Source organism: Oreochromis aureus, linkage group 6, assembly GCF_013358895.1.
Source record: "Oreochromis aureus strain Israel breed Guangdong linkage group 6, ZZ_aureus, whole genome shotgun sequence".
Classification (NCBI taxonomy): domain Eukaryota; kingdom Metazoa; phylum Chordata; class Actinopteri; order Cichliformes; family Cichlidae; genus Oreochromis; species Oreochromis aureus.
The window spans coordinates 509,947-524,546 of record NC_052947.1 but is presented as its reverse complement, the minus strand read 5'-3'; the positions used below and the strand labels follow the sequence as shown (position 1 = coordinate 524,546).

At 39.7% G+C, this 14,600-nt stretch overlaps 1 protein-coding gene across 2 annotated transcripts in view; it reads left to right on the top strand.

Moving 5' to 3' along the window:
• Positions 1-8,448: 8,448 nt before the first annotated feature.
• LOC116326307 (heterogeneous nuclear ribonucleoprotein L-like) overlaps positions 8,449-14,600 on the top strand; it is a 58,740-nt gene continuing 52,588 nt past the window's right edge. The window contains exon 1 of one of the 2 annotated variants that reach the window (XM_031747519.2): positions 8,449-8,983. In XM_031747519.2, the coding sequence (XP_031603379.1) occupies positions 8,810-8,983 (174 nt within the window). In that variant the 5' untranslated portion in view covers positions 8,449-8,809. The remainder of the gene's footprint in view (positions 8,984-14,600) is intronic. The other variant, XM_039614042.1, reaches the window with a different exon arrangement.

The window sequence follows — 14,600 nt, the reverse complement described above, 5'->3', positions numbered from 1 at the left end:
TAAATGAAACAGAGAGAGAGTTTTGTGATAGATTTTTTTTAACAACCCTTGTTAAAAACAGACTTTAATATGAATATTTTTTTTACTTTTATAGTCGTGTTTCCAAAAGAGTTAGGACACTCCACAAAATTTTAAAACAAAATTAACTAAGTCCTACATTAACTGAAAAAAAATATAATGGTACCATCAATTATTGAAGCTGAGAAATTTTCATTGCTTTACGCAAAATAAATCCTAATGAATTGGTGCACTGTAATTCCCTCTACTTGGGCCTCCCATATTCTTCTATTCTCCGGCTCCAGTTATTTCAAAACGCAGCTGCGCGTCTCTTAACTGGTACTAGAAATTATGCACACATCACACCAGTTTTAGCCAACTTACATTGGCTCCCTGTTGATTATCGTATCAATTTCAAAATTCTCTTGCTTACCTTTAAAATTCTAAATAATTTGGCTCCCAGCTATCTATGCAAACTCCTCCATTTGTATATCCCTAATAGAGAACTTAGATCTTCCAATCAAATGCTCCTAACGCAACCGAGGTCTCGTCTGAAGTCCAGAGGTGATTGGGCCTTTGCTATCGTAGCACCCAGACTCAGGAATAATCTCCCTCCTTATATTCATCCCTCCGAGTCCATCCAGTCTTTTAAATTGTGTCTTAAAATGTATTATTTTAGTCTGGCTTTTGATTCAAACTAGTTTGTTATTTTGTGGCTAGTTATGTTGTTTACCCATATTGTTTCCTGCCCTCCTTTTAACTGTTTTTTATTCTAACTGTGTTATGCTATTGCTCTGATCGACTGAAGCACTTTGGTCAACTTTGATTTGATTTCATTTGAAGTGTTTGCCACCTTCCTGATTTCCTTTTTTTGTATGTTTCTCACATTTAAATGTTTCAGATCATCAAACAAATTTACATTTTAGACAAAAATAAGACAAGTAAACACAAAATGCAAAATGTTTCTAAATAAAGGTCTTTATTGAGGGTGGGGTGGGGGTCTTCTGATGAGACAAAAGGTGAACTTTTTAGAAGGTGTGCATCTGCTTAGACAGATTGGAATCAGAGGACAGGCGCAATGGCAGGCTATAAGAGAATTCGCTAACACTGCTGAGAGGACCAGTCACTGGTTGTGGTTAAAGAGGGGTGACATCACTTGGCCAACTAAGGCAGTCAGTTAACCGTGAGACACACGCCAAGGATTGATCAACCCGTGGTGGGGCTACCTCAGCAGAGGGTGGCAAAAGGGTAGAAAAATCTAACACTAGAAATTTTATGATGATGAACCAGAACCCTGGTTGACTGGTACAGCTGTCTCAGGGCCTCCTGGGGCTGTGCAGTCAACCTCATGGCAGTGAAAACTAACAGAGGAATAAAAAAATGTTCTGCTCTTCTTGCCTCTCTTTTCCCCTTTTCTGAGAGGCAGTGGGGAAGTAGAACATACAATCCGATCTGGCGGGAAGGTGTGGGATGCCAGATCGTCTCTCAGCTCTCCTATTTTGTCTCTTTTGTCTTACTTCTCTCTGTATCACCTTTTCTATCCCTTTGAAAAAGTGAGGATCCTTAAATATTAAAGAGGTAAGTATGTCTTCTCATTTTGCAGTGAATTGATAGAAGAAAATAAATTGTGGAAATTAAACAGAAGAAAGTAGAAGAGAAATAACAATTTAACATAAACCAGTGACACACTCCGGGGCCTGATCAACACTGGCAGGGCCTCCTGGATGAGAGTGTCTAGTGATAATGATCAAAACAGCCAGTGAATCCAAGGTCCACTACTGATGATGTGTCCCAAAATTTCAATACTATAATCTAGATCAGATCTCTAATCCCTAAGCCTAACCAAGGAAGGTAAAAAGAAACTAAAAAATGGCAGAAGAGCTTGTGACAAAAGACAGAAACACCCTGTGAAGTTGAGGCACACAACGATGTGTCCCTCTGGTAAAGTTAAAGTTGGGATTGAGTGTGACCATGCAGCGTTTCAAGCTTGGAAGTACAGACATTCCTTTGAGTTTGAGTCTGTAAAATGTGACAAAAACATTAGTATCCGCTGTACACTCTGCGCGGGAAGTAAAATTCTTTCTACAGCGAAAAATTAAACTTCAATTCTGAGGGAGCACCTAGCAGGCGGCAAAGGAATGTGAAGTACACAGAGAAATCCGTGGATCCCCCCACTGACATGACCGCTGCGGCAAACCTCCGACGGCCCCACTTAGGGCTGTGTGATATGACGAAATATATCGGATAACGAAATGAAAACATCTATTGTTGCCGCAAACCGGTCCCCACCACAGACTCAAACACGGCAAACCTCTTCTACCACCTACACAAGAGTCACGTGAAAGAGTATGGAGAGTGTTTACAGATGAGAAGCAAAAAAGAGCCTTCAGGTGCTCAAAATAAACTTTAGACTCAAACGTTAGAACAGGGTTTTCTCCGCAGCACGCCATGTAAGAAATACTCACAAAGACAATAGCAGCCCTTACAACTTGTATCTAAAAATATATAGTTTCATGCATCGGTCAAAACACTCGACTCCAGGTACACGATAGCTCAAAACAATTCACACAAGTCGAGTTGCTCAAGATTCACAGAATTTAGAGAAAAAAACACTATTTTGTGATATATATGGCTATCGGGATGGGAAACGTCTTATATGACATCCCACTCCTGCTGAACAGGTGAAAATAGACGTTAACGTGACACGATTTAGTGTCGCTGAATGTTTGATTTTATTTATTTCTTTATTTACTTCTGTTATCAAATTTGCAATAAAGAAATTAGAGCTCTTTTCCAGAAGGATAGTTTCCCTCCCAAATGCAGTCTTCTATTGGGATTACCTAGTCTCTCGTATTAACTGGACGAAGGTCTGGCATCCACGCAGTTTTTTTCTACTTAACAAGGTGAAGAAATTGTCCTTTAAACTTCTCCACAGATGTTATCCTACCAAAGGTTTCCCTAAAAGACTCAAAACCAGATATTGATACAAACTGCTCTTTTTGTGACCTTGCACGTGGCAATATGACACGTGAATCTATTGTTCATTTATTCTGGCTGTGCTCCCACTCCTGACTTTTTTGGCAACATATTTCTTTTTATGTAAGACACACTATAAAAAGTGATTTTCAGTTGTTTTGGAAATATATCTTATTCGGACTACATCAGGACAATACTAACTCTTCTGTATTTTTCATCTTTGTTGTTGTTGTTTTTGTGACACGATATTGTCCGAGTGGCGACACTTATGGTTTAGGAGCAACAGCGGGTATAAATGGCTGCATCTGTGTGACAATAATGGTGAAGCTGTGAGCGAAGCGACCACTGCTGAGGGTATATTTGCACCTTACGTTAAGTAACTTTGCAGATATGTCGCCAAATTTAATGTGTTTATGTTCTTAATTGTAGCGCTAAATTTGCATCGCTAAATAAATAAGCGAGAGTAACCACAGTACTTAGCCTACTTTTAAAACAGCCTTCGTAGCCTCGCTGTGACGTAATCACCCTTTAATTACGAAGGAAGTCCTGGCCTAAGGCCTGCGAAGGAAGTGGGCCTAAATTGGGACACAGGTAGCAAGTGTAGTGGTACAGGCCATTTGTGTTTTTTCAACAATATATATTAATTATTTCATTTGGCTGCGGGCTTTACTCCGTTGATAACTTGGCTCTTTGGATCAATGGAGTTTTGCAAAGTTTATGATCTAATGCTGGATTCCATTTGAACTGGGAATTTGTGTGTTTGCCTCTGCCTGAGTACATGTGTGTGGAGGTTGGGGGAGCCAGGGCACTATATGTGACTATAAAATAGTTTAAATTACATATGGACAGTTAAATAAGCTTCCCCGTAAAATCCATCAGAGCTGTCTCCATCTTATTTTTTTAAATATGTGAAAGTAGTAGTTTTATACTTTTCTTTTATATCATGCATATGTGCAAGAATTCACATTGTGTTTACACATGCAGAAAATAATAGCTTTTTCAGAAATTTACAGCAAATATAACAAATGTAAAATCTTAAATTATTCCATGTATCTATTTATTGAATAAATAAACGACATTCAGCACTTTAGGTATGCCTCTGTGATCAACATAGTGGCCCTTGTATAAGAACTGCCACACCAGCAGCTAAGAGTGATGGGGATCTGGTGTTGTGCCGAAAAGTGATTTATCGTATTTGCCAAAACGTTGATTGTCGGTATTTAAACAGTTGTAAATACAATAATGCAGATGCACAAAAATCATTGCAAAAAAATTCATTTTTTAAATTTTTATATGTAACCCCTTTGTAAATCCTGTTGACTGCAGACTGTTTATCAACATAAGCAAAGATATTTGCCCTAAAATAACACAAACACATAAAACCGCCAGAAATCACTTTTTGGCAGGCGATCACAAAAGAAGCAGCAACTGGCTGCATTTCTGTGATATTGGAGACAGCAAAGTTGAGTGCATAATTAGCACAAAAAAACAAAACAAAAAAAACCTATCAGAGCAGGGTCAGAAGAGAGTGCGCATTCGCTCCAGGGTCTTGCCGTCTGCCTGCTCTGTTGTCAAATGGAGGCAGTGTGCAATGTACAAAAACGGGTCTGTGGTCCACTTGTGCTCATCTTCTTCCCACATAGTAAAATTGGTATGGTCCCGATCTGGCCCACACAATGTGCTTACACATGGCCCACATACCGCAAAGAATGACGGCCCTTTGGTGGTCCAGATCTGGTTTGCCAGAGGTGGCCCACACACGGGCCAGCACAAGGCCAGTTGCAGACACACTGCTGGCCCTGTGCTGACCCAGATGTCAGCCTTATGTGTACCTTAATCAAGCCATGTAATAACAACATGTGCCGGAACATAATAGCGCAAAAGTAACATGACGACTTGTGAATTGACCGATTCTTATATAGCGCTTTTCTAGTGTCCTGGATTACTCAAAGTGCTCTATAAAACATGCCATATTCACCCAACCATACACTTTCTCTTAACTTAACTACATTCACACTCTTGACATGCAGGTTGCAGGAGCTAGGGATCAAACCACTAACCTTCCAATCAGTAGGTAACTTGCTCTACCTCCTGAGCTACAGCCACCTGGTTGTAAGCATGAGTAAACTGTCACTAGGTTTTGGATAAAGTGTACACTCACAAACCTGTCAAATCTGCATTTGAAACATTGGCTACCATAGAAGTATAGTATTGCAACATGGCATTTGGGCCTTCTAACTAAAATAGGAGAATAGGGACATAAATAGTGCCATCATTGCCAGACCTGGCCCACATCTGGTTGACATACACCCTGCCATGATACCGGTCAGTCAGAAGTGCCAGCTTGATGCTGGATCCAGGGAAGACCTGTTTTCTGTGGGCCTGGGCCACATACACCAAACCATAATCGGGCAAGATATGGCATGCATTCACACAAACAGTGGCATCATTGCCAGACCAGGTGCACATCTGGTTGACATACATTCTGCCATGACACCAGTCGGTCAGAAGCAGGGGCGGATCTAGAAGGGTGGCATGGGGTGGCAAGTGCCACCCTAAAATGATCCCTTGCCACCCCAAGTGCCACCCCAGTTTTGCATATGACAGTGTTGTTTATTAAAATAAGATAGCATTAACAGTTTGAGCGTAGTTACAGTCAACAGTGAATATAAATGCTAAAACTGAATATATTGCATAGTGTTCCCCCCCTGCACCATTAACAAATGGTTCAGCCCATAGCAGGACGGCTTTTTTCTTGTTTTCAGTAGCAAGCGGTGTTTATGATTGTGCCAGAGCACATTTTGAACAACACCATGGGAATTTCGGATTTTACACAGGTGGTTGGATGTTACACTCTGGAAATGGAAGGAAGGTGAGTGTTATTAACCCTCTGTGGTCCACTGACACGCTGCACCTCCAAATCACATGACTGATGTAAGCTGACAAAGCAACAAGCTGCAGCCACGCTGAGTCTCTATTTCAGCCCATATTGAAAGTTCGGACTTAAAAGTTTTTACATTTTAGTTACAGGCCAGTGAATCCAGAGTTGTGGTAATATATATAATCCATGCTTTTTTCTAAATACTGTCATCACGTTTGTGTGTGTGTGTGTTTTAAGCGTTTTCTAAGGACAGCGCGAAAACAGTAAAGAAAGGGGAAAAAAAGCCACCGCTTTCCTATCGGTGGAAAAATGCACCATGTCAACCAATTAAAAAAAAAGTCAACACGTGGGATTTGGTTGTTTAGGAAGAGGGTAGAGTTTTGGGAGTGACGGTAATGGCAGCGAGACAGAGCGGGCGAGTGAGAGAGAGGGAGAGAGAGAGAGAGAGAGTTTTTAGATGTGGGAGATTTGTGACGTTTAGTGTGGAGTGTATAGTTAGTGTGTTGTGTTGTCTTGTGTAGTTGTTCTGTTGTGCAGTCGTTTTGTTTTGTGTGTCAGTGAGGGCACTAATGAATGTCACAGAGGCACATTTGCAACGTAAACACTGTCACCAAGTAGAAAACCAGCGGAGTGATACACCTGCTGTTGTCAGGCCTGCAGGTTTATCCCTGTGCTGTTCTCCTCTGTCTTTTGGTGGACAAACTTTTTTTTACTGGCACACATAATTTGTGGGGCATCTTATTGCGACACCTGATTGTTCTCTCATTTTAGTTTTAGTAATATTTTTAAATGGTTGTACAAAATGAAAAAAAAAAAACGGCAGGTGTATTGGCTGCATTTTTTAGATAAATAGTTGCATATGTTTACAAAATGTACAATTTATATTTGCATTTCAAGTTATAAAATTTACTCAACATGTCTGTGGTTTTTTTACAGTAAAAAAATACTACTAGGATTTTAAGTTGTTTGTGTGATTTCAGATCAGTAATACTAATGCAGTATGTCAGTGAAAAAAACTAAATTCAGTTGAGCTGAAAAGAATGATACCAAACAAGGCAAGGGGAAAAAATAAAATGAAACAATTTGAGGGTGAAATACAAACGTAAACTCAAAAGGAGTCAAAAATGTCCGGTTGTATTTCAGACCTCAGTGGGTTAATCCAACAAATCATGAAAAATTAGGTTTAAATTTTTGTTCATGACAGTGCAGATTTCTGACATTTTGTGTAATTTAAGCTGTAACAACGTGATTGTTTTCTAACAAAAAACAGTGTGAAACTCAAGCTAGACTTGTGTTTGTAAATGAACCGCCCCATGTTGTGTAGCTTTCTGGATTTTATACTTATTGGCCTACATATTTATTTATTATACAGGCTATACAGTACATAAGATCAAAACTCACATGTTTTATGTAACTAAAATGTGTAATTATGTGGGCTACAGACAATAATTAAGTTATAGACTATATTTATATGAAAAACGTGTATACTTACTGCATTTGAATCATTTTAACCATATGTAACCACCTGCATATGTGTTTGGGGGAAAAAAAAGGCTTTGATTTTGCCACCCCATTTGATTTCTTTGCCACCCTCATGCCACCCTAAGAAAATTTCTCTAGATCCGCCCCTGGTCAGAAGTGCCAGTTTGATGCCAGATCTGGGACAGACCTGTTTTCTATGAGCCTGGGCCACATAACCCAAACCACAATCGAGCCAGATATGGCATGCCATCGCATAAACAGTGCCATCTATGCCAGGCCTGGCCCATATCTGGATGACATACGTCTTATCATGCCAGAAGTCAACCAGCAGTGCCGGCTTGATACCAGATCTGGGCCAGACCTGCTTGCTATGTGGGTTGTTGGTTTTAGAGCCAAAAGAGAGCAAAGTTCTAACATACCATCAGCTGAGGTGAAACCATATTAAAAAATATTAAAAATATCCACTACAACCACAGTCTCTGCTTTTCAAGCATTATTATTATTATCATTATCATTATTATTATTATTATTTTTATTATTATTGTTATTATTATCTTTGAAATTTTTTTTGCGGTTATCCTGTTCTCGTGAACTACCCTATGATTCAGCCACTTGTCTGACCAATCAACTTGGCAGTTGCCTATGCTTAATAATTTCCGCTCAACTATAAATCAGTGACTTTTCAATTGTGGCCACATTATATTAGACTGAGCAAGGGGTGCTACAGAATAGTCTAAATGATAGCAGCTTTAATTTGTTCAACTATAAATCAATGATTTTTCAACCTGACAGTGGTCATCTGGTCAACTATAAATAGATAACAAGCAATAATAACGGGATAACTATAAATCAGTATTATTCCAATATCATTACTATTACACTGTAGGTTATTTTAACGTTTATTTAAGATTTCTTTAGCATTAACATTTCAGTCTTGATCATAATGAAGTTTCAGACCTTAAGAAAAATTAACATCTATTTATTTAACATGTTATGAGGGTTATGTCATCCGCGTCCAGCGACACGCAGTCAGGATCTTGGAGGACTGCGCAGGAGGCATGTGTGAAAACCGCTCTCCCCCATCTGTTCGACCGAAAAGACGGACACATAAACCCGCTTAATCTGCGTTTAAGGCAGGCAAGCCAAAAGAGATGAATCTTAAAAAAGACCCAGACTTTCCATCACAACCTCTTGGGTATGTGAAGGTGAGTCTACAAAAATGGTAAATCTAATTTGGTTCAATAAAATAACCAGAAAGACAAGAACAACAAAAAGCCACCCAGTGTTGTAAGAAAATCAGTGTGTCTGCAAGACAACACAAACCATGATATGCAGTGAGCAATGTAAGACGTCGTCTTCCTGTTTTGGCGATCTTTGGAGCTGACCCGAGAGACAGCGAGAGAGAGCGAGAGTAGCAAGTGCAACGTCTCTTCTTCCTTTTTACCGAAAATTTGTGACTTTCTCCTCTCTTCTATGATGGAAGAGAGCGAAGACAGAAAAGAAGGATATTACCAGGTCGCCAAGCGGCTCCGGACGGAACAAGAGACCGGTGTAAAAGAGCTAGAGGACGGGAAGGAGGAGGAGGATTCTGCCGGTGAGGAGGCAGCGGGGAACGGGTGCACTGAGAACCGCAAGAGCGGAGGGAAGGTGAGGCACACAATATTAATCCTTCTGTATCTAAATAAAATGTAAATATTTAACAGTGTTTCATACGATTTACAAACAGCTGGAAGGGTCCGAAAAATTATGTTAATGATTAAAATAGACAGCAAGAGAAACGAAAGAGTAAATAGTCAGCGTGGAATATAAATTAGTTTCTACATTTATTATTATCATTCATCATTTACATTAACGGCGTAACCTTGGAACAAGTGAAGAAAAGTTGCAACATCCGTGGCAGTAACCCGTTATCATCGTCACGACGATTACTAACGTGATTCAGAAAAATGTTGTGGAAGTTAACCAGTCCGGAGCTTCGTGTTAACTCAGTTTAATTCATTTGTGATTTTATAGCGCTCATTCAGAACAGTCCACTCGCTTTGGTAGAGAAGCTAAGGCAAAAAACCAACAATATTATAAAAACCCCCCACATATGCTATGAGCATATGTGGAGAGTGAGAAGAACTCCTTTTAACAGGATGAGCACACCAGCCATACCATGTGCCAGACTGGTTGGTTAGAAACAATTTAAAGACGAATAATTCTTTGAATAACTGAATTGAATAAGTGTAAGAAAATGAATGGATGAATGGATATGTTAAAGCTTTTTGTTCGCATTCTTCCTTCCTTTGGGCTCCATGTAGATCTTTATATATTAACTTGTAAACGTGCATGCAGTCAGAAAGTGTACTCGTGCATCATAACATACATGATCAGTAGTTGCCTTATTCCTGATTTACTCATGGCTCTTGGATATTGATTCTGCACTGTAGTGTACATATTCTACCACTCTAGTGGCCTCCCCTAGGGGCTTCTTCAGCAGTCACTTTGGTGGCCTTGAGTGACTGCTTTATCTACCAGTAGCTGGTGTTTTGCCCGCCTGGTGTTTCTGTCAGTTCCTTTCTGGGCCCTGCTCATATATTGAGCTATAAGAGTTTGGCTTCCATTATTACTATTTTTTATTACACACATTTGTTTAGCAGCTTATCAGACTTAGTCTGGACAGATAATTATTTTCGCCAGGCAAAATACCGTTATTTAGTTCTACCTCAAAGCTGTGGCTTCATACCGTAAAAAACCCACATTGATTGAGTAGTTATATTCAGATGATATAAGCAGCATGTAGTCACCATAAATGAATGCAATAGACTTCTGTGCCTGTTATGGCCCTCCTTCTTTTCATCAAACACCCAGAACATGTTTTAACTCTTCAATACATTCGGCAATATTTGCATTTGGCATCCATCCATCGGCTTCTCCTTTCCAGGGTCGCGGGGGGCGCTGGAGCCTATCCCAGCTGTCATAGGGCGAGAGGCAGGGTACACCCTGGACAGGTCGCCAGTCTGTCGCAGGGCCAACACACAGGGACAGACAAGCATTCACTCACACATTCACACCTAGTGACAATTTGGATTATCCAATTAACCTATCCCCTCAAACTGCATGTCTTTGGACGGTGGGAAGAAGCCAGAGTACCCGGAGGGAACCCACGCAAACACGGGGAGAACATGCAAACTCCACACAGAAAGACCCCGGCCTGATGGTGGAATTGAACTCAGGACCTTCTTGTTGTGCGGCAACAGTGCTAACCACCGTGCCACCGTGCTGCCTATTTGCATTTGCATGTTCATATTTTGAGTTTGCTACTGGCAGCTTCCTTCCGCTTTATAAAAAGACAAGCAAGGTAGCGAGGGCATATAAAGACAATTTTGACTTTTCCTGTTAGGTTTACAGGTAAAGGATGAAGTCATTTTGAAGCTTTATGGGAATAGACCACTTCCTGCTGACAAACACAATTTTAGTCCACATTTCAACTACCCTCCAACTCATTTTTTTTGTTTAATTTTTTCTTTTTTAATTAGTCTGCTCTCTGATGGCTTCTGACTGCTCTGTGGTGTGTATCTTACAGCCAAAATCTCCTCTGATCTGTAAGCAAGGACTGAAATGCAGCTCATTTACCTGCTGTGCTGCACCTGTTGTAGTGTATTTTTGCAGTGACTATGTATTAAGGGGCACATCTCTCCAGACATCAGCTGACATCAAAGCACCTTTAATCTCTACTCTCTTTTGTATATTGATAACTCCCCCGAGATTACACAGAGCTCACCAGAGGATGTGTAAAACAGACCTGCGTACAGCCCTCGAATAAACATAACAGAGAGGAGAAGCTAAGTGTGAAAAGAATGATTCATGTAACAAGAACAACAAGAGAGAAAAAACAGACAAACAAAGCAAAACAAAAGGAAAAAAAGCAATTAGCAATTAGTAATTATAAATTACAACAATTATAAAATTATAACTTAGATGTTCAAAAAAGAGTGGGAACAAGCATAAGCTTTATTTTTGCTTTCTGCGATATTGAATTATTGGACAGTTTTTATCATACAACACCATGAATATTCTTAAAAATGTGCTATATGCAATGTCAATATCACTTGCTTTGTATACATTATCCCAGTTCTGATTTAATGGGTCATTCTTAAGTGCATTCTTGGTTTCTTCTGCCCTTACACGTCTTTATCTCAGTTGTTGTGAGTAAGTGTAAGTGATCATTGATGTCAATTAATAATCCACTCACAATGTTGTTTTCGATATTGTTAGTGACAATATTGTTGATTAAGGTTGCACAATGAAGTGTAATTCTGCTTGGCCTGTAAACTCAAACTGTGCATAGTCTGTTGTTTGTTGCTTTTTCAGGTTCCACAGGTCAGTGTTAAAATCACCACAGATAAACCTAACTTTCTGATTTATTTTTAAGAACATTTCTTCTATGAAGTCATTAAATACTTGAATGCTAGAGCCAGGTGTTCTATATTTACAAGTAATTATGATTTTTTTCTCTTTTTCCTTATAATTTTGAATTCATATTTATTTTAATAAATTATCAATAGCAGTTGTCATACTTTCCACCACCTTATAATTTTTTATCCACATACACAGCTACTCCTCCTACACTTTTGTGCCTTTTATTTACAAAGTGAAGTTCATATCCCTCCAAAGTCCAGTCCTTTCTCTGCATTGATCCATGTCTCAGAAATGGCAATAATTCTGAATGGTTTTGTCAACTGATTTAAATATTCCTTTATAATATTGAAATTGGCATACAGACTGCTATTAAAATGAATTATTGATCATTTATTTTCCGTGTTGATGGTGTGTCTAAACTGTTCATCAGTGAAGGAGCAGCAGTTGTTGCTGATGTTGTAGAAGCAATTATTTTCTATATGCTTTTCCAAGTCCAGAACATTATAGTCTGTATACTGAAATGTTCTCAGTTTCAGTTTATCATAAGCAGTATTCCATTGAATTATATTGTTTTTGTTGCCGGATGCAGAAGAAGATCTTTCAGACTGTGCCATATGGTGTGTTGTGTGTCACGTCACATGTGTATTCATACCTCTAGTTAGATGAACATCAGTATTTGTCCAGTTCCTCAATTTTTCTGATGACCAACACTTTGGCTTGTTCCGGTGTTCCTTTGAGTTTATGAATACTTTACAGTTTGTGGTCCACGTATTTTGAATTTTCCCTGTTTTTTCAAGGAACGTGCTTTTCTGGCAATGTCAGCATTTCGTTTTGTCAGATGTTCATTTGTGAAGACATCGGATCCTTTTAGATTCTTTCCTTGTTTTATTAGTACATTTTTGTGTTTTCTGTTAACAAATCTCACAATGATGGCCAGTTTGTCGTTGTCATTTTTTCGGAGTAGAGGGTGGCAAGCCTTGATGTTGTTATAGTCCACTTCAACACCTTTAGACTCGTTTGGACCACTTGATGCTCCGTGGAGCTGACGTCTTCCTCTCCAGACTCCCCCGTGCTGTCTGCGGCAACCGTACGTGTGTATGACCGGATCATCATCTCGGTGTACTGCTCCAAATCCGCCACTCTGTTCTCCAGGTAGGCCAGCCACTGATTCTTCTCGCCGTTCTGGATGTGGAGAGACTTAACTTCCTCCACCAGGTCCAGGATGGCTTTCTGCTGCAGTTTGACAGCAGAAGTCTCCTCTGTCATAAACTCCAACGCCTTCCTCAGCTGTCAGTGCTTTCTTCAGGCCCATACTGAGAGACGCTCTCGTAGTGTTACCCCGATGACCCGCAAGCTAGTTTGCCACTAGCAGCCTTCATCCAAAATATTCCAGTGACCAGATTAGCAGCTGGATAGTGTAGTGGTAAGACTACACTATCCAGCTATCCAGTCTAGAATAGAATAGAATAGAATAGATACATTATAGATAATTGGGAAACTTTCTGGAGGAAACCTGGTCTTGTTAGAAGGGACGGCATCCATCCCACTTTGGATGGAGCAGCTCTCATTTCTAGAAATCTAGTCAAATTTATTAACCCCCCTAAAACGTGACTATCCAGAGTTGGGATCAGGCAGCAAAGTTGAAATCTTCCACACCTCTCTGCAAATTCTGTCCCATCTGCTTAGTCCCCCCAAAACCACATCCCTGGACTGTGTCCGCTCCCAAACTGACAAAAAAACCAAACTAAAAACCAGTAACAAACGACTTAAACATAAAAAATGGCAAAGAAAGAAAAATACAGTATCCCCAACAGCACGCGGCTGCAGGAGAAGCCAACACACCGGAGCTGCAATGGGCTCATCGTGCCGCCCTGCATAAATAGTACTGGGTCCTCAGTGTGTGGTTGTTGTTGTGGTGTATGTGGTTGGCAGCTGTTGAGCTGCAGCTGAGCATGTGAACAGCAACCAGAAGAATAAAATGTGTGAAATGCTCAAAAGCATGAACGTGCGGTCATCGGGTCTGTCGTGGTTATGCTACAATGACTTAATATTTGATCAACAAATTGATTTACTCTGCCTTACAGAAACCTGGTTACAGCAGGATGATTATGTTAGTTTAAATGAATCAACACCCCCGAGTCATTCTAACAATGTAGAGCAGCAGTTTTCCACACCAGCTTATTAATCAACCAAAGACCAAAACAGACCTTTAATTCATTTGACATCCTGATGCTTAGTCTCGTCTTAGCTTAGCTGGAAAACTCAAAAACCAGTCTTATTTGTTATCATCTATCGTCCACCTGGGCCTTACACAGAGTTTCTCTCTGATTTCTCAGACTTTTTATCTGATTTAGTGCTCAGCTCAGATAAAATAATTATTGTGAGTGATTTTAAAATAATTGTAGATTCTAAAAATGACAGCCTCAACATGGCATTTAATCTGTTATTAGACTCAATTGGCTTCTCTCAAAATGTTAAAGAACCCACCCACCACTTTAATCACACTCTAGGTCTTGTTTTAACATATGACATAGAAACTGAACATTTAACAGTGTTTCCTGAAAACCCTCTCTTGTCTGATCATTTCCTGATAACATTTACATTTACAGTAATTGATTACACAGCAGTGGGGAGTAGACTTTATCACAGTAGACGTCTTTCTGAAAGTGCTGTAACTAAGTTTAAGAATATAATCCACCCACTGTTAGCATCTTCAATGCCCTGTACCAACACAGAGCAGAGCAGCGACCTGAACGCTACTCCCACAGAGGTCGATTATCTTGTTAATAATTTTAGCTCTTCACTGCGTATGAGTCTTTTTCTCCAGTTGATCTTCCTAAGTTAACTTCAGTAATTACTT